At 32.6% G+C, this 27,776-nt stretch overlaps 2 protein-coding genes across 3 annotated transcripts; one reads left to right on the top strand and one right to left on the bottom strand.

Moving 5' to 3' along the window:
• Nucleotides 1–1,868: 1,868 nt before the first annotated feature.
• LOC140063525 (actin, cytoskeletal) lies at nucleotides 1,869–6,171 on the top strand. Its single transcript, XM_072109877.1, has 6 exons — nucleotides 1,869–2,028; nucleotides 3,297–3,434; nucleotides 3,877–4,116; nucleotides 4,229–4,475; nucleotides 4,746–4,937; nucleotides 5,232–6,171. Exons 2-6 carry the CDS (start codon nucleotides 3,309–3,311, stop codon nucleotides 5,555–5,557), a joined length of 1,131 nt encoding a protein of 376 aa, XP_071965978.1. The 5' UTR covers nucleotides 1,869–2,028; nucleotides 3,297–3,308; the 3' UTR covers nucleotides 5,558–6,171.
• Nucleotides 6,172–9,119: 2,948 nt separating this feature from the next.
• Nucleotides 9,120–26,699, bottom strand: LOC140063526 (serine/threonine-protein phosphatase CPPED1-like). 2 transcript variants are annotated; one of them, XM_072109879.1, is made up of 5 exons: nucleotides 26,639–26,699; nucleotides 13,824–13,988; nucleotides 13,246–13,539; nucleotides 11,891–12,022; nucleotides 9,120–11,026 (listed from the first exon to the last, which is right to left on the bottom strand). In XM_072109879.1, exons 2-5 carry the CDS (start codon nucleotides 13,969–13,971, stop codon nucleotides 10,824–10,826), a joined length of 777 nt encoding a protein of 258 aa, XP_071965980.1. In that variant the 5' UTR covers nucleotides 13,972–13,988; nucleotides 26,639–26,699; the 3' UTR covers nucleotides 9,120–10,823. The 2 variants fall into 2 exon arrangements, with proteins under 2 accessions (XP_071965980.1, XP_071965979.1); XM_072109878.1 differs by lacking the exon at nucleotides 26,639–26,699 and adding an exon at nucleotides 16,458–16,543 and having other exon boundaries at nucleotides 13,824–14,033.
• Nucleotides 26,700–27,776: the final 1,077 nt, after the last annotated feature.

The raw sequence follows: 27,776 nt of genomic DNA, 5'->3' as shown, positions 1-27,776 counted from the left end.
TCCGGGCGACAAACTTTGGCTTAACTATATCAACGCATCCATAAATGGTTATTTATACAGTGTCCCCGTGTGTTCCATTAACATGGGTTAGGCCACCATAACTCCTCCTACTTTTGTCAAATTGTGACATGGCCTTGGATACAGTGACCTCAAACTCAATATGGAGCCTACTGACATTGCCATAATTTCATTGGATGACATAATTTCAGTTCACGCTTAATACTATAAGTTCATTTTCATAACATTCGTTGGTCGTAAAACATTATGACTTTTTTGGCAATAAATAACACAGCACGCGAATAGGAAAGGAAAGATTAAAGATAATATTAGGCATATGTCTTCTGAGAATACATATTATTGTATAATTGTATTTAATAAGCTAGCAATTCATTCAAAAAATAAAACTAAATATCATTAGGCATTACGAGGCCTAATTATTGAGTGAGTAAAATTAAGTTGTTGATAATGTGGTATATGGTGATGATAATGATGATGAGATATGGTGGTGGTAAAGACAATTGTGATGATAATAATGACCATTATGATAACAATAATAATAATAGTAATAATAAAAAAAAAATTATGATTACCATAAATAACAATTAGGCCTATGCTTGGAATTTAAGATTCAAAGATACAGAAAGTAAAGTCACCTATACCCACATTGCTCCAGATTTAAAATAAGCATCATGTTGTAAAAATGTTATTATAATTAGCATGTACTGATAGTGTTTTTTTTTTTTAAATATGGATTTTGTTCGATGATTTTTGTGTACAGCCCATATATGTTGGTACATGCTTTTCCTTTTTGTATTACTGAAATGAATAAAAATAAATAAAAAATGATGATAATAATGAAAGCCCTACTGATGCTGTTGATTATTAATGCTAATATCAATAATTTATAAACATTTTAAGGTAATTATTAGAAATTAAACCGGACTTATTAATTCGTATAACTACTTTATTCCAAAATATTTACACAAGGCTAAAAATATACGAGACCTTCACAACATATCAGCATCAAAAGTTGCTGGATGCCCCTTTGAGTTCTTCTTTTTTTTTCAAAACAAAAATCGTTTCTATTTCTCTACCCTTATCCGCAGCCTTCTATTTTTCATTTATTATATAAATCCTTATTAAAGATTTCTTTCTTATATCTAAATTAGTTTAATCATTTGAATCATTTTGATGATTAAAATAAGTTTAATATAAATAAGCGTAAATACTTAAATAATTATAATTTAATGAATTTGTAAAAAGTACTGTTAGGTCATATATCTATATTCTTTATTGATTGATAAACGTTATACCGAAACAATATAACAAATGGGTCGTTTTATTAATTAATAATTTAGATAGTGTTATTAATCATGAAAGTTCTGAGGTTCTCAACGTTGTCAGATTATCATGTGATTGCTCTCATTTAGGCCTAATAATTTAAGTAAAAAATTCTTTCGTAATCACAAAACTGTGTTTTAAAACTTAGCTCTAAAATGAGAAGACCTACAGGCCTTTTTATAGTAATGTAATTAAATAAACCTAGGCCAACCGCTTCTGTATTATCGTGTTGATGGTATCTCACCTTCACGAGTTTATCCAGTCCTCATACATATTCAATGATTTCATTGCGTCTTGTAATTATTTCTCCTCCTTCTTATTCCCATTTTAAGTCAACCGGTTGTAATACTTATGAGAGATTCGTGAAACCAGTTAAGAGGTGGGGCTAATATGATGTTGTTGCCAGGCCAACGCTACATTAGTGTCTCTCCTTATTTGGTAATGGAATGCTCGCCGTAGGAACAGGCAAAGCGCGCCACCCGTGTACTTCTGACGGCTTACATTACCACTTGCAAACATCTCTAAATTAGGGAAGCGCTGTCTTTCCATATTTTCTCAAAGAATTTCACCCCAATTAATATGAGTGGCTAGCGGTGGTGTTTAGGTCTCACTCCTCTTCTCGAAGGCAAAGGAACTACTGCTCCATCAATCCGTCTTGGATATTTTCTTGTGTAGCTACTATACCTCGTAAGTGAAACTTTTTTATATTTTTATCTTCGATGCTTAGCTAGGATAATTGTATAGACTGTTGATTAATCAATAACATTTTCCTATTGAAACATTGGATTATTATTCAAGATATACCGCATATCAATGGGTGCCAGGAATTACAACTCAGTATATCGAACATGGATGTATACTGCTAGCATTTTCTAGTTGATTATTATAGATATAGATAGATAAATTCGGTAGTTAAGTAGGAGTATAGAACGATTTAACTTCAACGTAAATGTATTATTAAATCATATTATTTAGTTATAGCTGCATCATTAGAAGTAATATACCATAAGAGTAGGATTTGGCAACGCCCACATGTATACTGAGAATGCTGTATAACACTGGCATACTATAGGGCCTATTTACTCTATAGGACACACTCATGGTATATCAATACAATAGATAAAGAAAGAATACTAAACCGAAACTAAGTTTAATGTGCCGGAGACTAATACCACTCCCATCCTCGACCCAACCCAACCATACCCTCGGTATTTTTTAAGTAGTTGATAGGAAACCTATGCTTGTTAGTTGAGGCTTTTTACACTCAACCAAATGTGATAAAGTTAGCGGATAATAGTATCATGGTATCCCAAAACAGGATGGGTTACTAAAATATGCTAACAAGATCACGAATAGGATAGAGACTGGTGTTTACTGATAGCGAGAAAATGATGTGGTCATATCCATCCTAGGCATAGCTAGCCTAGTAGCTTATAGGTTCAAATATGGCCTCTTTAACTTAAGTGTTATCTGAATAAGTACCGCTAAACCTGTTATCAATCCTAAAACTGAATACACAGAGGCCTATTTGGCATAATCAATTATGTTATGATATTTCTTCCATAAAGGCCTATGGTATTATTCAACTTTGTATAAGGCTAATATATAATACATTATAAATACTCAGACCAGTGTATTATTATTTTTGTGGAAAATGAGCAACAGCAATGAAAATAACTTCACAACAATAATTTTAATTATCTTATCTTAGGCGTGGCTAGCATCTGGAATCCTGGGAATTAAAGCCCAGTTACCAAAAAAGTTATTGTCCGTTGAGGGCAGTAATTAATTTTGTTGTTGAATGAATGTCTTTTCCATTTTTAGAAAGATTTTTTTTTTTCAATTTATTCCGGCCAATTCTAATTATTTACACTACTATTAACAGCTGAATTCATTACGTACGAATATAACAATTAATTATTAATAATTATTTATTTAACATATATTGTTTACAGAAATAAATCAAAATGTGTGACGACGATGTTGCCGCCTTGGTAGTAGACAATGGATCTGGTATGTGTAAGGCCGGGTTTGCCGGAGATGACGCCCCAAGGGCCGTCTTCCCATCCATCGTAGGCCGACCAAGGCATCAGGTAGGCAAACATTAAAGTGACATCCATCCAGGGACAATCCATAAAAAAACACTCACTGATGAACTCTCATTAAGACTTTTAAGTCTATTTGCCATTAGCCAATAATATATATTCCTCAAACATTCATGATTGGTTGTCCTTTATTTTTCTTGCTACAAATAGTAGATAGAAATAGTATTACGCAAGCGCATTAGCTTCCGATTCGAATATGGGCTTTATATACAGTAGGGTCATTTTCGCCTTGTCAAATCCAATCTTTTAAGTCATTCTTATTTTCAATTAGTAGGCCTAAAGTCATCGAATGTTGTTCTCTGGTCATGAGTGTGCTAAAAATCTGTATTCGTGTACCTAAACATCAATCAACAACAACAATTATGTTTATACTTAGTACTGTAGGCCTATTACTTTACTACTATTATACTATAACATAACTTGTTTATAGGGTGTGATGGTCGGTATGGGCCAAAAAGACAGCTATGTAGGAGACGAGGCCCAGAGCAAAAGAGGTATCCTCACATTGAAATACCCAATTGAACATGGTATCGTCACAAACTGGGATGACATGGAAAAAATCTGGCATCACACATTCTACAATGAACTCCGAGTAGCCCCAGAAGAACATCCAGTACTCATGTCAGAGGCCCCACTCAACCCAAAAGCCAACAGAGAAAAGATGACACAGGTAACATTAACATTAGTTCGTTAGACAAAAGGTATAAGGTAGATAACATATACTAATATAGAAAAAACGTTTTGTGATCTGTGTTGTTATTATAAAACATTTTCTCTCACAGATCCTTTTCGAAACCTTCAACTGCCCAGCCATGTACGTTGCAATCCAGGCCGTCCTTTCACTGTACGCCTCTGGACGTACAACTGGTATTGTTCTTGATACCGGAGATGGTGTAACCCACACCGTACCAATCTACGAAGGTTACGCTCTACCACACGCAATCATGCGTCTTGACTTGGCTGGTCGTGACCTCACAGACTACCAAATGAAGATCCTCACAGAGAGAGGCTATTCTTTCACAACCACAGGTGAGATAATCGGAAGTTGTAAATGCAATAAGTGTGGTAATTACAATAATAATGAATAATGATCTAATAATGACGTCAATAAAAACTGAGTGACGATTACAATGACTTAATTATTTGTTTGTTTTTAAAATACCAAGCAAACATCCCCATCTCGAAAAAATAAAAAATTAAATAACATTCTAACCGGTGTTACTGCATAATTCACTTTTCAAATTCAATCAGTTTCCAAAAGTATACAAATTAAACCATTACAAAAAATCTCCTTTTCAGCTGAACGTGAGATCGTTCGTGACATCAAGGAAAAGTTGTGCTATGTTGCCTTGGACTTCGAGCAAGAGATGGCAACAGCAGCATCAAGCTCATCCTTGGAAAAGAGCTATGAACTTCCTGATGGTCAGGTCATCACCATTGGCAACGAACGATTCAGGTGCCCAGAAACTCTTTTCCAACCAGCCTTCATTGGTAAGTTTTGGTATAAAGAAACTTAATTCAATTCAATTTTATTGCTAAGCCGACTCATTATATGCACAATTACAACATTGTCTCGTTTGTTCAATAAGTTAACTTTGCTTTCTGCAAGTTAATTTCAATTTTCATTATTTGCCTCATTCCTTCCGTATTGAGGCTTGCAAGTATACTTTTAAATAATCTTACGACATCGCCTCTTGTATCACCACTTCTATTGAGAAAGTAGGGCCTATAGATGTGTTTCCAAAGTGATTGTGTTTCTAAAATAGTTATTTCTCTTGTCACCAGGTATGGAATCTGCAGGTATCCATGAAACCACATACAACTCAATCATGAAGTGCGACATTGATATCCGTAAGGATCTGTACGCTAACACAGTCTTGTCTGGAGGTACCTCAATGTACCCAGGTATTGCTGACAGAATGCAGAAAGAAATCACCGCTCTTGCACCACCAACAATGAAGATCAAGATCATTGCTCCACCAGAGAGGAAATACTCCGTATGGATCGGTGGCTCCATCCTTGCCTCCCTCTCCACCTTCCAACAGATGTGGATCAGCAAGCAAGAGTACGATGAATCTGGTCCATCCATCGTCCACCGTAAATGTTTCTAAATCATCAAACTTTATTAATTTTCTAATTGTAAAGATCTCAGCGATGAGTCTTATAATCTAAAAAAAACATGTGCAACAAAACGGATCTGGAGTCAATTTTAGAGCAGTGTCGTTAACATCTCGGATTGCAAGAAGGGGAGTAGAGAAGGATTAAATTGGAGAAGGAGTAAGAAGTTATTTAAAAAAAACAAACTATAGATCATTTTAATTAGTGCAAATACAGTACAATATTGAGGTGCTACCGGCGAAACTCTTCAGTAGGCCAATTTTTAGCAAGTAGAATTAGCAGGAAACTTAAAGGGGGAATTGGTATTTAATCCAATGAATATTTAATTTATTATATTTTTTAATTATTTAAAATAGCCGAATTGACAGGCAATATCGAAGAATGAAACTGGACGGGAAATACCTAATAATCCCGTATTTACATCCAATGAAAGCATTTTCTTATTTGGGTGTTACAGCTAAATCAAACTATTATCAATTTACCTTGCAATTTTACATTTAAATAATTTTCCTTGTAAAACAAACTTGTAGAATATTTTCTTCTTTTAATTGTATCTTTTAAGGGTATTCACAATAAATGTAGATATTTTATAAGTAGAAAACACAAACGTTTATTCGTGTACATTTTATTCTTGTGGGCAAGAAAGTTGACATGAAAAAGTGACGAAATGCACAACAAACAATGACGAACTCATTAAACAGTGATGAATGCAAATGAAACAGTGTACATTAACAGTGACGACTGGATGTTCAACTAACAAATGAAACTACCGAAATAACGTGAAAACAGGGCAAATAAATAATAATAATAATGATTATAATAACAATATAAGACAATGACAATGATGAGGTTGACTTTAAATCATCACTTAATAAACATTTTGTCAGAACCGTATCAATCATCGCTACTCAGAAAGTGACGTACACAAAGAGGTTTGTCGAGGGCGCTGAACTTGAGATAATCTGTCGCCCACAGGACATCATACGAGAGACCGCTATAACAGAACGCCGTTAACTTATGGTTAACTGTTAAGTTTCATGATCAAATCATACCGGTACTCTTACTTGTTTTTTTAAATGTTGGTAGTACATTCCGTGTTAACTTCATTTCTTCACAATGCATCCTGTTAATAATGTGCGACAAAACAAGGAAGAGAGAGATCTACGAAATTATACGGTATAATCAGGGATGTAAGACCACTTCTGGTTTGTGTAATTCTTACAGTAATTCCCAATTATTCAATTATTTATTATAGGCAAGTATTATTTCACATAAGTAAGTAACAGTCTTTTTCAAAGATGTGGACATCCTGTTGGTACAAAATTATTATAAAATCGGAACAGACATTTCAAGCAAGCTGGGCAATGCAACGTAGCAGAAACCAGTACAAAGTTGTTTGAGGATCTATTCTTTAAAGCGTGGTTCCCACTAGAACGCAACGCAGCGACGTATTGACGCAAAGTGATGTATTGCGTTCTCACTAGCAAAGAAACGTAACGCAACCTACACAACGTGAGAAAATGCCCTTCCAGTAATTGTGTTTGCCCCCCCGCCTGCGTGAAATCAAACCTGTGATTTTTGCTGCACTGTTGCGTCGTCGGTTCCCACTTGTGATTACGCCATACAGCCATTTGCGTCGATACGTCACTGCGTTACGTTTAAGTGGGAACCACGCTTAAAGCGTGGTTCCCACTAGCGACGCAACGTAGCGACGTTTTGACGCAAAGTGCTGTATTGCGTATTCACAAGTGGGAACCGACGACGCAACAATGCTGCAAATATCGCAGATTTTATTTCAGGCAGGCGGGGGCAAACACAATTATCGGAAGGGCATTTTCTTACGTTACGTATGTTGCGTTGCGTCGCTAGTGTGAACCACGCTTTATGCTCGCCAGGTCCCTTGTTTTGAAACGGTTGGAAGTAGAAAATGGGTGCATTTGCTCACTTGTCAGAAGCAGAACTTTTGTATGAACGGGATTATGTGCACGTCCTCCCCGGGCTTATGAAGCGCCGCTTAAACTTGGTTCCCACTAGCGACACAACGTAACGCAACTTACGCAACGTAAGAAAATGCCCTTCCAATAATTGTGTTTGCCCCCGCCTGCGCGAAATCAAACCTGCGATGTTTGCAGCATTATTGCGTTGTCGGTTCACACTTAATTAAGCGTGGTTCCCACTAGAACGCAACGCAGCGACGTATTGACGCAAAGTGATGTATTGCGTGATCAAAAGTGGGAACCGAAGACACAAGAATGATTTGGTTTGATTTCACGCAGGCGGGGGCAAACACAATTATTAGAAGGATATTTTCTTACGTTGCGTCGCTAGTGGAAACCAAGCTTTACGCAATACATCACTTTACGTCAATACGTCGATGCGTTGCGTTCTTGTGGGAACCACGCTTTAGACCCAGACGAATTGTCTTATTAGATACATGTTTTGTCTTTGATTTATTAGCATAAAATAACATTATACAAAAAGTAAAGTAATAAAGAAAAAATATGTCTATTATTATAAATTTCAAAACTTGTATTTTTTGGTTTGCACAGTAAAAGAAATAAAAAAGAATAATTGTAAAAATGTTTAAACTATCTTATATTTAAATGAATACGTTCCTTACGTTACAATGCATTGTTATTGTATGAAATGGACATCCTGTTGGTACAAAATTATTATAAAATCGGAACAGACATTTCAAGCAAGCTGGGCAATGCAACGTAGCAGAAACCAGTACAAAGTTGTTTGAGGATCTATTCTTTAAAGCGTGGTTCCCACTAGAACGCAACGCAGCGACGTATTGACGCAAAGTGATGTATTGCGTTCTCACTAGCAAAGAAACGTAACGCAACCTACACAACGTGAGAAAATGCCCTTCCAGTAATTGTGTTTGCCCCCCCGCCTGCGTGAAATCAAACCTGTGATTTTTGCTGCACTGTTGCGTCGTCGGTTCCCACTTGTGATTACGCCATACAGCCATTTGCGTCGATACGTCACAGAAGCAGAACTTTTGTATGAACGGGATTATGTGCACGTCCTCCCCGGGCTTATGAAGCGCCGCTTAAACTTGGTTCCCACTAGCGACACAACGTAACGCAACTTACGCAACGTAAGAAAATGCCCTTCCAATAATTGTGTTTGCCCCCGCCTGCGCGAAATCAAACCTGCGATGTTTGCAGCATTATTGCGTTGTCGGTTCACACTTAATTAAGCGTGGTTCCCACTAGAACGCAACGCAGCGACGTATTGACGCAAAGTGATGTATTGCGTGATCAAAAGTGGGAACCGAAGACACAAGAATGATTTGGTTTGATTTCACGCAGGCGGGGGCAAACACAATTATTAGAAGGATATTTTCTTACGTTGCGTCGCTAGTGGAAACCAAGCTTTACGCAATACATCACTTTACGTCAATACGTCGATGCGTTGCGTTCTTGTGGGAACCACGCTTTAGACCCAGACGAATTGTCTTATTAGATACATGTTTTGTCTTTGATTTATTAGCATAAAATAACATTATACAAAAAGTAAAGTAATAAAGAAAAAATATGTCTATTATTATAAATTTCAAAACTTGTATTTTTTGGTTTGCACAGTAAAAGAAATAAAAAAGAATAATTGTAAAAATGTTTAAACTATCTTATATTTAAATGAATACGTTCCTTACGTTACAATGCATTGTTATTGTATGAAATAATATTCTAAAGTGGACTATTTCAGATTGTTTTTAGAATACTCTAAACGTTTAGACAAACCTTACAAAAATAATGTTTATAATATTATAAAGCGAATAAAATAAGTGAATGGGTTTCAATAGACAAAATATAAAAAAAATGTAAATAAATCAGAAAAAATAAATAAGAAAAGAAAAACATAAATAAGGGAAATCAAAGAAAACATAAATAAGGGAAATCAAAGAAAACATAATAAAAAAAAAAAGGAATTAGAAGTAAACAACCACACTTGATATTTTAGGTCCAGTGACAAATACGTACTGTACAGTTAGTGTGAACAACAGTAGTATAGGCCTACTACTTCTTGATAGTAAAATATAAACACCATACAGTTATGAAAGCACAATAATTGAACATTACTACCAACAAAGGCAATTTTAATGAGGCACTTTGGTTGTATTACTATTACTATTACTCAAAACTAATTGTTGACGCCTACCGATCCAGCGTATTGGGCTCTTTTGTAATTTCGCACCTAACCGGGCATAAGACTGCACAGTCACTCACTGTCACCGCTGCGCAGCGTGTAAATATTTTAAAATTGGGACAATCTTGCGAGATTGAGTGCGAAAGTACAGTAGCACCGCGTATTGCATTGACTAAACATTAAACATACATTTACAACTATGCTTCAGTGGATAATATGGTATAATACAATTTATAATTCTTAAACACATTAATAATAAAATGTTCTACTTTAAAGGGCAGCTCCGGGGATAAAGTTTCTATTGTTTACCATAAAGCATAAACATTGATAATAACCCCACTTTTTTCCGTTGGCGGTAAAGAAAAAGAGCATTGTGAAATAAGCAATTTTTAAAAAGTGGTTTATATTTCCAAATAAACAATAGAAATTTTAAATTCGGATCTACCATTTACATTTGCATAGAAATGCTATGACATAATATAAAACCCTGAGATAATAGAAATTTAGATGGTTTAGATATATATATATTAACATACTCCAATATAAACATCTAACAAGACTAAAACTAGATATATACTCTCTCCAATACTATACAGTTTTTTTCTTTATAATCTCACGCTGAAAACAATATATACAAGTAAAATGAGCAGCATAATTTAACTATTACAAGATTTTAGCTACTCGAATATTATTGGAAATAAACAAAAGGCTACACTATTGTTATTTAGTACTGTTTTCCTTAAACGTAATATGTTCAAACAATAAAACAAGAAAGCTCTGTTAATATCAATAGTTATTATTATAATAGCTTAATATATTTCATAAATTTTTCCTGAAAATTAGGAATTAGGGTCACATGACTGTAAAGTGTGCCCATCGTGGATCTGTCCTAATAAATCCATTTTTTTTGTGTGCATTTACCCAAATTACCACTCCTTTTTTTTTAATGCAGTGAAAATGATTACACTGTAAATATGCATTGTAATAGAAGTCATTTGCACAATTATGGAAGGTAAGAAATATTAGAAAAATTAAAAAAAATAAACATTTTAGGTAAATATGAACTTTGGCTAATACATATATTACATCAAAACTTAATACTTATTCTAGATCAATGTTTTTTGGAACTTGGCCCAGGTCATAATACTTGTGTTGAATCTCTGTTTCTTTTACAGTAACAACTCGAAAACCAGATTTATCTTCTCCCATTTGGCAGCCGACAGCAGAGGTCACCACAACTTCCAAATCTTCGTCAAATCCACCTGCATTTCGATGATAATGCCCACAGAATATTTTCTTAACTCCTAAATGATAAAATTAATACAAATATTATTAATTGATAACTAAATTATATGAAAATCAATAGCATAATTGATGCCAAACTAAAGCAATAATTTGGAAAGAATAATTGTCTCATCTTTCAAAGACCATTGAGTGATGCTCCTTACACTTGTTATGTGAAAATAGGGAACTGAAAATGAACACAAAGCCGACGGAATGTCCATGAAATTATTATATTCAAGTAAACCACAGATTTGGTGGTCTGAATTCAAACTTATTGGCCATAAATAATTTTAGTGTCTGTTGAATACAGGCCAGTTACTGGGAAGTGTTACATGCCCGCTATGGGTTTTACTGGCCAGTGGATCTGTATTGAATTGAACGATGTGCTCGGGTTATATAAATTTTTTTTTTTTTTTAAACAAAAATTGAAAAAAGCTGTAATACTTTAATTACATGCGTTTTTTCTCGTATTCTAAAAGATTCAAAGTTGCATAGAAAATGGATTGAACTTCTGTATATATAATTTCATGTATACTTTTACGTGTGTTAACTAGTATCAGTATAGCCATAATAATGTGTTGTTTTGTAAACTATAGTAATCAATAATATAATAATGTCTACAGTCTACATCCAATAAATCCCAAAACATAATCCACATGTATTTTAAGAGGCACTATATGTCAACAAATAATTATTAGCCCTCTCTCCATGATGGTTGTCACATAATGCTTTGTATTATTTTTTATTGTATTTATATGTTTCATATGGACAGTTTGTCTGAAATAAAGTTGAATTGAATTGAATTATCTCCTATTTGTTATCATTGTTTCATCATCATCATTATTAATACAAATGATTATGGAGAAATTATTACAACTACGCACCTGCATCGTGAAACCTTTTTAACATTGTCTTCCTGACATCTATATCAATATTGAAATATTGATCCTCTTCATCTGGAGATTCTAAAAACCATGGAATATGGTGGAATACCACAAGATGTTGCCATCCATCATCTAAAAAAATGTAATTGAATTTTGTATCGTACATAGTTTTACTGAACTAGCCTGAAGTGATTATTATTACAAATATCCTAATTGGTTGTTTTATATTTATTTACTGCTTGGTTCCCACTAGAAACACAACACATAAGGACATAACCATAACGCAAGCGGGTTGACCAATGACAAGTGATAGTTTGAATAACCATCACTTGTGATTGGTCAAATTACTTGCGTTGCATGTACGTCCTTGTGTTGCGTTCTAGATAGATCAAATCAAATTTGTTATCTATCACCAGATCCTGGTAGTGGTAATATAGATCTGTGAAATTACTGTATGTCATACCGTATATCCTACAAGAATGTCATAGTGGTTTTGTTTTGTATGTAGTAAGGTAAACTAACAAACACAAAAACACATTTCTCTGAATGACAAAGAAGCCAGTGATTAATACAGGGTCAGAGGATTTCCAACTTCCTATGAGATTTGTGTATTATGTAATAATAAGTTAAGCGGTATGAAACAACAATTTAGATTTGTCAATTGTTTGTTAAATCAAACTAGGGCCTGTTTCACACTAGCAGACTGTAATCCAGATCGGAGCTAACTGTTAGCTTGCCAATCGCAGAACGTGAGAAAATACTTCCAAATGAGAAATCAAAAGGCATTAAATGTACAAGGTAGCATATAACCCCTCCCAGTAAATCTCCTAGTGTTTATTCAACACCCATCTCAAAATATATATTTTTTTTCAATCTGTTTACATACTATTAAGGGTCAACCTGATGTTTAAGATTCAACTTGAAGTGTTGACACTGTCCAAAATCGAAGGTGTTTCACAATTAAAGGGAACAATGCACCAAGCTAAATACATAACTAAACACATCAATGGCGAAAGATATGAGATAATCAGTTGTTACCTCTTTGAAAACACACTTATTAAATAATATTAAAGAAAAGATATGAAAATCTATCTATGTAATTATACTGCACAATTACAGAAATACAAATTACACACATTAAAATAATATTGACAGATCAAAAGACTGTTGGAGGTAGATTTGTAGTCATTATGGTAGTACTATACTAAGAAGGGGCTGTCAATTAAACACTACAGTATATTATATTAATTGTGTATAATAATACAGTAGTAGCAATGGTAAATATTAAATTGGAGGTAGTATTAAAGAGTCATTATGGTAGTATAAAGGGGTTCTGATAAAACAATAAAACAAACTTTGTAATTGTGTCTCCAGCCACACATCTTGTTCTTCCTTTTGTTCTGGAACTTGACTTGAGTCTTTATAATACTGTGAATTTAGCACCAGGAATTTGACTCCACCAACCCAAAAACTGAAGTAGTCATCTCCGAACGATTCCTTATATTTTTCTACGCTATCTTGTGTAGGAGAGTTCCCAACATCGTGGTTACCACACACGCATATCAGTGGTATATTGCTGTCTAGTGTTTTAAAATCTATTTTAAAATCTTGTATCTGTTCTTTTTTTACTTTGTCATCTGATGAAGTACCTAGTTTTAAAAAAGAAATTAATTAAGGTAGATTAATATATTTATTTTTTAATAAGAAATTCCTCTAATCTTTTTTTTTGTGTCATTGTATTAGTAAAGTACTTATCTGCACCAATGCAATTATACCTCTTTCACATTAACAGCAGAAGACACTCTAGAGATATCAAGTGTCTTCTATCTAGAAATGCTGGAGGGATCGCATTCACAACTCTGTTCAATAAAAAAGCTTTTCCACTCACAAAATATAAATAAACTTAAATTATAAGTTGTATGACATGCTTTACCTGGAAATGAATCAACTAGATCACCACAGACAATAAAAAACTTTGGCTTAGGATGCATGTTATTGGCTGCATCTATGGCTCGTCTGGTAAGCTTTCGTTCCTTATCCCATTTACTACCGTCTCCACGATCTACATAGCTGTTAATCATTCCATACTGTGTATCAGCTGCTTGGATGAAGCAAAAGTTTCCATTCCATTCACCTTCATCATCTGAAATATAAAAAAAAAATACAAACTATAAAATGTTTATAAGACTGGTCAGATACAGAAATACTTGATTGATAGGCCCTATAGGCCTAGCTAGCCTAGGCCGTAGTGGTATGTCATGTGTTTCAAAGTTCCGCAGCCCAGACGGATTACGGTCGAAGCGGCCGCCAACCAAAGCGGCCGCTAGTTCAATAACGGTAATTTGTATGGAACGCCGTGTGCGCTTTGATTGTCGTTGTTTTGTAATCTTTGATTGTCATTGTTTCGACAGGTTTTCTTTACCTCGGACGTAAATAACAATCTAAATTATTATGTAATTTATTCTCTTTTTTTACAGATTGAATGTGATACGTTCTTTTAAACGAAATGGCGAATCGATGATTACTTACTTTAACTGTTCTAAATGATATGTTTAATAAAGTCAATAAAATACATTGTGGTGTTTGTATTGTATATTAATATAATATATAATAAGCCAATTATTAAGAATAATGTATATATATTTTCAATAAATTATATCAAAATATATATATTTGTTATTGTATATTAATTAATTAGTAAAGTAACTACTGTAGTAGTGTTCGCAATCATAATAATTACAATAACATGATGACATCAATTCATTTATTTAATATCCTAAATTATTTTATACCTTCAGATATAAATATTGATCAATTTAAAATGAGTTTTAAATACTAAAATAAGATGCAAGTGTCTGTACGGTACGGTAATTAATTACGCGAATTTCTGCTAATAACTACACGGCCGGCTGTAGAAGGTCGCGTTTTCGTCCCCATGTTGCTTTATTGAAAACACAAACAATGTATTACAATGGAATAACACTTAATGTATAACACACCCTATTACTAATCAATAAAAAAACAAGATTCGATAGTACACATTGTAAATGAGATATAAAGATTCGGCAATACCGTACGTTAATTATTATTGCAATACTGTATGAAGATTTGATAGTATGTAGGCCTAAATGAGATATAAAGATTTGGCAATACCGTACGTAAATTAGTATTGCAATACTGTATAAAGATTCGATAGTAAAGTAAACGAGATATAAAGATTCGGCAATACCGTACGTAAATTATTATTGCAATACTGTATGAAGATTCGATAGTAAAGTAAACGAGATATAAAGATTCGGCAATACCGTACGTAAATTAGTATTGCAATACTGTATAAAGATTCGATAGTAAAGTAAACGAGATATAAAGTTTCGGCAATACCGTACGTAAATTATTATTGCAATACTGTATGAAGATTCGATAGTAAAGTAAACGAGATATAAATATTCGGCAATACCGTACGTAAATTATTGCAATACTGCTGTATGAAGATTCGATAGTAAAGTAAACGAGATATAAAGATTCGGCAATACCGTACGTAAATCATTATTGCAATACTGTATGAAGATTCGATAGTAAAGTAAACGAGATATAAAGATTCGGCAATACCGTACGTAAATTATTATTGCAATACTGTATGAAGATTCAATAGTATGTAAATGAGATATAAAGATTCGGCAATACCGTACGTAAATTATTGCAATACTGTATGAAGATTCGAGAGTAAAGTAAACGAGATATAAGATTCGGCAATACCGTACGTAAATTATTGCAATACTGTACAGTATAAAGTTTCGATAGTATGTAAATGAGATATAAAGATTCGGCAATACCGTACGTAAATTATTAATGCAATACGTATGTATAAAGATTCAATAGGAGAGTGCTCGAGAAACGTCGGGTTAGTTCAACGTTATTTTTTCCCTTCACTGCCAATATTAAAAAAAAGAGATATAAATAAATAATAGTAAATGAGATATAAAGGTTCAATAGTACGTAGATTATGATACAAACGTAAATTATTAATGATTCGATAGTATATGTAAATATATTTAGTTAGTTAATACAGTATTAAAATACAAATAAAATATACATTAATTTATCGGCAAACTTAATTTTTATAGAAATATAAAGATTCGATAGTTCACGATTTGGCTTATATTTATTGGTTTGACCATACATACAGCTGTATGTAACTGGCGGCCGCTTTGCTTGGCGGCCGCTTCGACCATACTCCGCCCAGACTACTGTAGCCAGGGTCTCCCTAAAAAAGTAGGACCTAGTAGAGACTAGGCTAGCTAGAGTAGAGGTAGTACCAAAAAGGTAAAGATAGCTAGCTACTAGGATATGCTAGAAGGAGACCTACAATTTAGGCTAGCCTAGGCCTACTACTAGGCCTATACTCTAGCCTCATAGTTTAGGGGCCCGGACCTATACTGGCAGGGCTAGCTAACTAGGCCTAGCTAGTACTAGTTAGCAGTAGGTCTAGGCTTAGGCCTACCATGTAATGGGGCTAGTATTTATATAGATATAGGCTAGGCCTAATAGGCCTAGTTTAACTTCTCACCTTTTTGTAAATTACAAATAACTCTTTCGCTCGCACGACGTAAAGATGAAGGATCTGAAGCCATTTTCAAACGCACACACACTACACTTACGCGCGCCTCGCTTCGTATCAACCAACAATAATTTTGTGATTGATCAATATCGTATTTTTCTTTTAGAAGATCGATCACCCGGCCCAAAATGATTGCAGCGGGAAGTGTGTTGCGGAAAGCGTGCGCCCTCTATAATGTTCCCTATTATGTCATAATTAATCATGAATTATTCATGGTTTCTGCCCACGTTCGTCCTGGAAAAAAAAATTACGCTTGCGGAAACACGTAATAAACAGAGTTCCTGCCCTCATGCTGTAGTGTGTAGCTCGTGGACTGGCTAGAGAAATACAGACCAAGTACTCCGGCCGCGGTTCGTTCCGGTGTAAGATTGATTGATGTGTCTGTCCGGATGGACACTTTTCAGCATTGGATAGTGTCCAGTTGCATGTTTTAACAGGTTCGCGGGCGTTTTCCAACAATTTAATGCTGTCCGGCCCGCGATTTTTTTTTTCGTACATAAGTAATTGGGGACCCCCTCATGAAACGTCACAAAATAAACATGAATAATTCATCAGTTAAATTTTCTTGTTCCGTGTGCACCCAAGCGTATAGCAACAAGAAGTGATTACACAAGTGCGGTACGATTCTAGGCCTATCTCCGCTGTTGTTGCGGCGTGCGATTTCATAGAAGAATAGCGGCGTTTTGTGTGGATTGTCGAAATAATCAGCCTTTAGTTTATGGTGTTTTTAATATAATTTATTACTAAAGAATTACGTGTTAAAATTATAGTTTCTATTAATACTATTAGGCCTAATTATTAGTCTCTAAACCCATGTCTATTCTAGTAGTAGCTGTGTGGGTGTGTGTGACGTGTGTGTGTTAGGTATGACCAAAGATAGTTACACTATCCGAGTATGACACAATCCCAGTAATAAGTCAGCAAAATTAAACAATAAACATTACAGAAAAATACATTTTTTATTCTCGTGGGTCAAATCTTCCCATCTCATGTGTTCATATACGCGCATTTTTAAAGTTCCTTTGAGTACATGCATATTGTTTGATAATAAAATAGCAGAATTAAAAAAATACATTACACAAATTATACACATTCTTTATTCTTGTGGTTCTAAGCTTTCTTTGGGCTATGTCCAATGACTTACTACTTAGTTTAATGTCTTGCCTAGCTGTCGATTAGCCTCGACTCGACACATTTTGTGTGAAGAAGAGTGCGCGAAGGCAATCACGTGAATTGACTTAGAATTCTAGGCCTACTGTAGAAGTAGAAAGTATCGTATCGCAGTTGTGTAATCACTTCTTGTTGCTATACGCTTGGGTGCACACGGAACAACAAATTAAACTGATGAATTATTCATGTTTATTTTGTGACGTTTCATGAGGGGGTCCCCAACTTATGTACGAAAAAAAAAATCGCGTCCGGCCCGTTTAACCGATTCACCACGATAAGCGCTTAAAGCGCTCAAAAGGTTAAAAGTCAAGGTCATTGTAAACAAATTTTCAACAAAAAAAAAGTAAATCGAATTTACATGCGCAGTTTGCTGTGCATGAATCGTAACAACAAATTATACAAAATACTCACAACTTTTTTTTAAAAAATATGCTTCTAAATATATAAAAACAATTGTTGAAGTTAGTTTGAAAATAAAATTCGAAAATATAACCGTTTTTCGAAGCACGCTGTTCGAAACGCGACAGGCGCGTTGAATGAATCTAGGCCTAGACATACAACGTAAAATCGTCTAAAATCCATCTTTATTTCTAATAATCACTATTTTGAAGCTTGTATACAATAAATGTATAATAAATAAAGATTATGTATCAGTTACAGTGTCTAAATCGTCATATTTCCATGTAAAAATGTGATTTTTCTACCGGAGAAAAGTCGTGAAGATGTCCTCACAAGGGCCGCGCCATATTGTTTACCTTTGATTGTAATATGAACCCTGACATGTCAGATGCATTATGGGCATGAAATATTTGTTCAAACTCTGCGCAAAGGTCAGTTTATTGAAGCATAACTTTTGACAAACATTTTGATACCAAACTTGTTTTAATTTCATAAGTTTTCGACGCATTTTCGTCAAATTTTCTGCAAGCTACACGTCTAAAACAGCGGACTAAGCTCCCGAGGGATGCCGGTGCGCGTGGGAATCGCGAATTCCAAGTCGCTTTCGGGATGTTTTTTTTAACATTCCCGGTGAACAAACAGCGGCGAGGACGCTCTCGGGGCGGCTCCCGATAGGCCTAGGCCCCATATGGTCATCGTCGGATGAGTCAGTCTACTAATTTCTTCATAATTTCGAAACCGGTCATTCATAATGGTCAAGTTTGGTCTTATTTTGAAGAGAAGAAATAGGTTCTGATGAAGAGATGAGTTTTATTATGAAATATTTATTAATTTTTGTGCATTTGGTAGTCAAAGATAAATTACAAATTTTTAATAATTTTCCTAAAATATTTCTAAAATTTGCATAATCCATACTCCGCCAAAATAAGTTGTAACACAAATTTGATAACATATTTGGAAATAAAATGTCCTTTGCATTATTTTTGTTTTTTAATTTTTTTAATGTCTGTGTTTAGAAAAAAAGTTAGGGTTAATTATATGACATATGCTTTTTGGGTCCCAGGGGAGCAAAATAAACTTAGGGGTCAATGGGTTAATAATGTCTGACCCATGGATTGAATACCGTCCGTGGTTGAGATTTGAGATTCAGGTTTTGATCGCGATCGCGCATGCACTTTAACGGACAACTATTGTTAATAATGTCAATTAAACTACTTTTTATTTTTCAAAGATATTCGCTTAAAATGGACCTGAAATGGATTTTCGATTTTTTTCATTTTAGAATGATGTTTTGGGGGCTATTAGGTGTTGATAGAATGTATATTGTTACAAAATATAAATTGGCCCTTTTGGGGAAAGCCCTATTTGAAAATCAAAAAAATTCGCGGGTGACGTCACTTTGCGAATATATTCCTATCCCTCCAATGGACAATTTGCAGTTTTTTGGCTATAACTCTTGAAATCTATGGAGTATTTTCTAAAAAATGCTTGTGCATTTGCAGAAACGTATTTAGAATTTTTTTAGATAAAATTATTACCGTATAAACGGTTATTTATCGAGTAAATGACGATTTAAAATCAACGGTTTTTTTTCTGGCAATACCGAAGTTGGCCTGGCAACGTTGTCCGGGATACAGCTCCGTGCGCAATGATGCGTATCCATATTTTCCGTTTGTGTATTTTGTATCGTTCGTAATTTATACTGCTAAAATGTGTGTGTTTAGTTTAGCAGAATTAAATTAGTAATATGAGATGATAATTTAGGCGCTAATGCAGTTTCGTACCCACCCCTTAAAATTACTCAAAATCTTCATCCAACCTACTCACGAGTTGTCTACAACATTCTGCAATCATAAAATTGTAAAAAATCGATAATTTTTTATTTAAAACTATTTTTAATCAATTAATACTGAGCACCCTTCGGAAATACATCGCCAGCTTAGCTTCGCGAAAATCATCGCTAGGCCCAGGTATATAAACTATACCAAACTGGCGAGTAAATCATGTTTTACTTTTTAAACCTCGCAACGTCTGGTTGAAAAGGCTACTCGGACCAATAATTTCTATTAGCCTAGGGGTTATTGCGATTTGGACGTTTCTGATTGGCTTTAGCCATGGACTATATTGATTAACACTGTTCTGATTGGTTGTAGCTTTGAATACATCTTCTCGGAACTCGTCCTTAATACAATAGCAATTTAGCACAGTGTTTTACTATATAACCAGATAAATAATAGGAAACATTTAATAATTTGATAAATGACATTTAAATAGCAATTTAGGTAAATGTCTTTTGCAATGAAATTAAATAAATTATAACCAATTTGGTTAGAGTAAAACACAATGATAAAGAATAGGAAACATTTAATAATATGATAAATTACATTTACATAGCAATTTAGCACTGTGTTTTACTATAACCAATTTGGTTAGAGTAAAACACAATGATAAAGAATAAGAAACATTTAATAACATGATAAATGACATTTAGCAATTTAGCACTGTGTTTTACTATAACCAATTTGGTAAGAGTAAAGCACAATGATAAAGAATGGGAAACATTTAATAACATGATAAATGACATTCACATAGCAATTTAGCACTGTGTTTTACTATAACCAATCAGATTAGAGTAAAACACAATGATAAAGAATAGGAAACATTTAATAATATGATATATAACATTTACATAGCAATTTAGCACTGTGTTTTACTATAACCAATTTGATTAGAGTAAAACACAACGATAAAGAATAGGAAACATTTAATAACATGATAAATTACATTTACATAGCAATTTATCACTGTGTTTTACTATAACCAATTTGGTTAGAGTAAAACACAATGATAAAGAATAGGAAACATTTAATAATATGATAAATTACATTTACATAGCAATTTATCACTGTGTTTTACTATAACCAATTTGGTTAGAGTAAAACACAATGATAAAGAATAAGAAACATTTAATAACATGATAAATGACATTTACGTAGCAATTTAGCACTGTGTTTTACTATAACCAATTTGGTTAGAGTAAAGCACAATGATAAAGAATAGGAAACATTTAATAATATGATATATAACATTTACATAGCAATTTAATTAGCACTGTGTTTTACTATAACCAATTTGATTAGAGTAAAACTCAACGATAAAGAATAGGAAACATTTAATAACATGATAAATTACATTTACATAGCAATTTATCACTGTGTTTTACTATAACCAATTTGGTTAAAAGTTAAACACAGTGAGTGATAAAGAATAGAACTGTTTTAGTTTATTTAACCCTAACCCTAGTTTGAAGCGATCACATATTTAATATTCATCGCTAAAAATACGTATCGTCTTGAAAAACGTTTGATATTTGGTAGATATGTTCAATATAGGTTCTTACATCTATAATGCAAAAGAAATATCCTAATAGTTTTATTTTGATTTCTGAGAATCATCAATGAAGTAAAAATGTGTTGGAAATGTATTGTCTTTCATAAGTGTAAATGTTTAGAAATGCAAATTATTAAAATCAAGAAATTGGCTTGAAACTTTTATTTTTTGTTTGTTTTATAGACGTAAGAACCTATTGAACATATTTACCAAATTTCAAATGTTTCTGAATACGATACGTATTTTTTCGCGATGAATTAAGTATGTGATCGCTTCAAACTAGGGTTAGAGTTATATAACCTAAAACAGTGTCTATTCTTTATCACTGTGTTTAACTGTGTAACCAAATTGGTTCTGTAAAACAAGATGATAAACTATGTAACTTGTATTTATTATTATTACATTATATGTATCCTATAATGTAATATGAAAAATAAAATGTACATAGTTTATCATTGTGTTGTACTAAAACCAATTTGGTTAAAAGTTAAACACAGTGTTAAAGAATGGAACTGTTAGGTTATTTAACCCTAACCCTAGTTTGAAGCGATCACATACTTAATTCATCGATAAAAATATGTATCGTCTTAAAAAACGTTTGAAATTTGGTACATGTTCAATATAGGTTCTTACATCTATAATGTAAAAGAAATATCATAATTTGTTTTATTTTGATTTCTGGGAATCATCAATGAAGTAAAAATGTGTTGGAAAATGTATGGTATTTCATAAGTGTACATTTTTAGAAATGCAAATTATTAAAATCACGAATTTTTTTGTGAAATTTATATTTTTTGTTTGTTTTATAGACGTAAGAACCTATTAAACATATCTAACAAATTTCAAAAGTTTCTAAATACGATACGTACTTTTTCGCGATGAATTTATTATGTCGCTTCAAACTAGGGTTAGGGTTATATAACCTAAAACAGTATCTATTCTTTATCACTGTGTTAACTGTGTCACCAAATTGGTTCTGTAAAACAAGATGATAAACTATGTAACTTGTATTTATTATATTATTACATTATATGTATCCTATTCTTTTCATAACGTTTAGATAATAAGATATGTTTAATATAATATTTTGCTATGTAAATAATATCATATAATAAATGTTTCATTATCATTGTGTTTTACTGTAACCAAATTGGCTATAGTAAAACACAATACTAAATTTGTATGTAAATGTATCATATTATTATATGTTTCCTATTCTTTATTTGTGTTTTACTGTATCCAGCACAGTGCTAAATATCATTTATCATAGTTAAAATGTAAGTATAAATGTAAATAGTAAAACATTGTGCTAAATTGCTAGCTATGTAAATAATCATTATTATTAAATGTTTCGTATTCTTTGTCATTGTGTTTTACTCTAACCAAATTGGTTATAGTAAAACACAGTGATAAATTACTATGTAAATGTCATTTATCATATTATTAAATGTTTCCTATTCTTTATCATTGTGCTTTACTCTAATCAAATTGGTTATAGTAAAACACAGTGCTAAATTGCTATGTAAATGTCATTTATCATATTATTAAATGTTTCCTATTCTTTATCATTGTGTTTTACTCTAACCAAATTGGTTATAGTAAAACACAGTGCTAAATTTCTATGTGAATGTCATTTATCATGTTATTAAATGTTTCCTATTCTTTATCATTGTGTTTTACTCTAACCAAATTGGTTATAGTAAAACACAGTGCTAAATTGCTATGTAATGACATTTATCATATTATTAAATGTTTCCTATTCTATATCATTGTGCTTTACCATAACCAAATTGGTTATAGTAAAACATTGTGCTAAATTGCTAGCTATGTAAATAATCATTATTATTAAATGTTTCCTATTCTTTGTCATTGTGTTTTACTCTAACCAAATTGGTTATAGTAAAACACAGTGCTAAATTGCTATGTAATGACATTTATCATGTTATTAAATGTTTCCTATTCTATATCATTGTGCTTTACCATAACCAAATTGGTTATAGTAAAACATGGTGCTAAATTGCTATGTAAATAATCATTATTATTAAATGTTTCCTATTCTATATCATTGTGCTTTACCATAACCAAATTGGATATAGTAAAACACAGTGATAAATTGCTATGTAAATGTCATTTATCATATTATTAAATGTTTCCTATTCTATATCATTGTGCTTTACCATAACCAAATTGGTTATAGTAAAACACAGTGCTAAATTGCTATGTGAATGTCATTTATCAAATTATTAAATGTTTCCTATTCTTTATCATTATGTTTTACTTTAACCAAATTGGTTATAGTAAAACACAGTGCTAAATTGCTATGTAAATGTCATTTATCATATTATTAAATGTTTCCTATTCTATATCATTGTGCTTTACCATAACCAAATTGGTTATAGTAAAACACAGTGATAAATTGCTATGTAAATGTCATTTATCATATTATTAAATGTTTCCTATTCTATATCATTGTGTTTTACTATAACCAAATTGGTTATAGTAAAACACAGTGCTAAATTGCTATGTAAATAATCATTATTATTAAATGTTTCCTATTCTTTATCATTGTGTTTTACTCTAACCAAATTGGTTATAGTAAAACACAGTGCTAAATTGCTATGTAAATGTCATTTATCATATTATTAAGTGTTTCCTATTCTTTATCATTGTGTTTTACTTTAACCAAATTGGTTATAGTAAAACACAGTGCTAAATTGCTATGTAAATGTCATTTATCAAATTATTAAATGTTTCCTATTCTATATCATTGTGTTTTACTCTAACCAAATTGGTTATAGTAAAACACAGTGCTAAATTGCTATGTGAATGTCATATATCATATTATTAAATGTTTCCTATTCTTTATCATTGTGTTTTACTCTAACCAAATTGGTTATAGTAAAACACAGTGCTAAATTGCTATGTAAATGTCATATATCATATTATTAAATTCCTATTCTTTATCATTCTGCTTTGCTTTAACCAAATTGTTTATAGTAAAACACAGTGCTAAATTGCTATGTAAATGTCATTTATCATATTATTAAATGTTGCCTATTCTATATCATTGTGTTTTACTCTAACCAAATTGGTTATAGTAAAACACAGTGATAAATTGCTATGTAATGACATTTATCATATTATTAAATGTTTCCTATTCTTTATCATTGTGTTTTACTCTAACCAAATTGGTTATTGTAAAACACAGTATATTTTACTTCAACAACATCGCCGCAAAATTGTTTATATGTTTATTTTGATTGGCTAACTAAAGTACGGTCTAATGAATATTGATATCAGAAGATTCCCTAGATTAGTGAAAAAGTTTTATTACCAAAAATATGCTGATTACGTCACTACCGGAAGTTGTAGTCTAGCATGATGCAGACGCAATTGATTATGTACGTTTGTTAAACATATAAAAAGCTGTAAATTACCACAAAACGACAATAGGAAAGAATTCAAAGAAATGCCCTACGTGTTCAAAATCATTGTTTTAATATAGTCTGTATGTATAACTAACAATTGACCTTGTGGAAGAGCGTATAAATTTAATTTAAAGTAAAACATGATTTACTCGCCAATTTGGTATTGGATATATGATAAAAGTTCGGAGGCCTCACAGGACATTAACTCTATTAATAGAGTAAACAGTTGCGTTCTATAGAGGGCGTAGTTACTAACGTTTAAAGCACGCACCAAATAATTATAATTTTCATTATTTCCGACATGCGTTTCGTATTTTTAATAAAGAAAAAGAAATACTATACAATTGCTGTATTCATCATTGTGGGTATCATCATAATTATGTTATGTTTTTAATTTGTTCTTTCATTTTACTAGTAAAATTTCACACAGAAAAGAAGATAAATATGGAACTGCTGACTCTTGAAGATATAAGTACTGACCTGGCAATTTTCCTCTGTTTAAAAGTTTATTTTACATTATGGTTTGTAGGTCAAATAAATAAATGAAATGATTAAAAAGAATTACAGTACTTCATTCCTGAGTTACATTGTTAATGTTATAACACAATAATCAAGCTATGACGAATTAATTGTTTTAGTATTTGTTATCACTAGCTATACTAGAAACGCTAATGGTTTCCCTGTTTTAAGATTTTATAGAAGTATATTATTATTAATTAACATTTTTTATTCACCTATGAAAGACCTCTTCAAATACATGGAAATAGGAAATGCAACAAAAACAGAAAGATATAATTTATTGAAATGTAATGTACAGTAATACAATAATTATAATAAATGTTTTCCATCAATTACTAGAATTTATTTTACTTCTGCTGACACTGAATACATCATTTCATGTCTTTCATTTCTTCTTTTTTATCTTCTTTCATGTTGTGTTTATTAAAATAAAATCAAATAAAACATTAAATAATGAAGCAACTATTCATTAATTTATTTCAACAATATTTTATGAGGGTGGTCCATCCAGCCGAAGCTGATCATTAGGGACCCTTACAAAAAAATATAATTTGACAAGACAATAACACACAACATTCAAAATAAACATTAACAACATAATTAAACACAAAATATTTCTTTATGAAAAAAACTTAAAATCCGTTTCACGAGGAACATGTAAAAAATATTTTATTATCGCCATAATATGATCATAACAGCGTCCTCTATAGATCGATGCCCTATGAGGCCTCCGTACTTTCATCGGTAGGCCTAGCGATGATTTTCGCGAAGCTAAGCTGGCGATGGATTTCTGAAGGGTGCTCAATTATTAATTGATTAAAAATAGTTATAAATAAGAAATTATCGATATTTTACCATTTTATGCTTGCTGAATGCTGTAGACAACTCGTGAGTAGGCTAGATGAAGTATTGAAATCATTTTGAGTAATTTTAAGGGGTGGGTACGAAACTGCATTAGCGCCATAATTTATTTGTCACGAATCAGGCAGTTCGAAAACGAATTTTATTCATATTTTACTTTGGCTTGACAATGAGCGCAGCAAGTTGTTGATATCGCTTTGGTCCTTGGATGCACATGAAACGGAGCCTCGCCGCGCATGATGTGGGTAGTGGATCGACTCCGCGCGCTGGATTGGGGGCCTAGCCTAGTTAGGCCTAGTAAAGGTTTGGGAGGTAGGCCTTCTAAATTCGGGTTTTAGAACAAACGAAGTACATTTTAGGGACCTATATTTCAACAACATTAGATATTGAATAAATTAGTATTAGTGTCAACGCTTCGGGTATCTTTCCAGGCCGTCGATCATTCACTGACTATCGGGCGGCATGCACGCTCTCGATCATCGTGTGTGTGTGTATATGTGACGTCGTGAATATAGGGGCTTCCGACGGCCGTTGAAATAGAATATTGCAATGGCGTGAGTAATTTTCGCTAATTTACCATGGTATCTTAAAATTTCGTTTTTACTCAAAATACTATACATTTTGTTTTTATTTGTATGGGTTTGTGTTAATTTGATACATTTAAATAACATGTGTGAATTTCTTGAAAATCGAAAATCCATTTCAGGTCTATTTTAAAACACATTCAATTAGCGACCATTATTTTATTTGGTATGAATAAAGACAAGAAGAATAAAATAATAATATAATAATAATCATGTGATAAAAATAAGTAATTATACTGGTCCTCTTCCAGTTAAAGATCACTTTAGTTTAAACACTTCCAATTAGCCACCATTATATTATTTTGTATGAATAAAGACAAGAAGAATAAATAATTTATAATCATGTGATAAAAAAACAAGTAGGCCTAATTGTACTGGTCCTCTTATATATTATTATAGATCACTTTACTTTAAGACACTTCCCATAAGCGACCGTTATATTATTTTGTATGAGTAAAGACAAGAAGCATAAATAGTTTTTAATCATGTGATAAAAAAACAAGTAATTCTACTGGTCTTCTTCCAATATTATAGATCACTTCCAATTAGCAACCGTTCATTTACCGGCCGCAATTCACTCCGACCGGCCGCATCTATGATGCGCCTACTAATCAGTCAAATATTTCAGCTATATAATGAGTACATATTAGTCATTCACGCAAATTAGATGTTTTGTCCCCCAAAAACCATGACAAATAAAGATTTATATAAAACCATTCTTTGAATAGGCCATTTTGCAGTTTTCTTCCACGGAAAAAAAAAACGAACACAATTATTGATTTAATTTCAAGACAAACATGACCTAACATGTCGAGCCACTGATAACAACGCATTTCAGATCGCTCACAAAAACTCTAAATTGCTCCATAATTATACACTATACGGCATAATCAATCAAACACCAATACTTCTAAAGG

The sequence above is a fragment of the Antedon mediterranea genome, chromosome 1 (assembly GCF_964355755.1).
Source record: "Antedon mediterranea chromosome 1, ecAntMedi1.1, whole genome shotgun sequence".
Classification (NCBI taxonomy): Eukaryota; Metazoa; Echinodermata; class Crinoidea; order Comatulida; family Antedonidae; genus Antedon; species Antedon mediterranea.
This window is presented reverse-complemented; position numbering and strand designations above follow the sequence as displayed.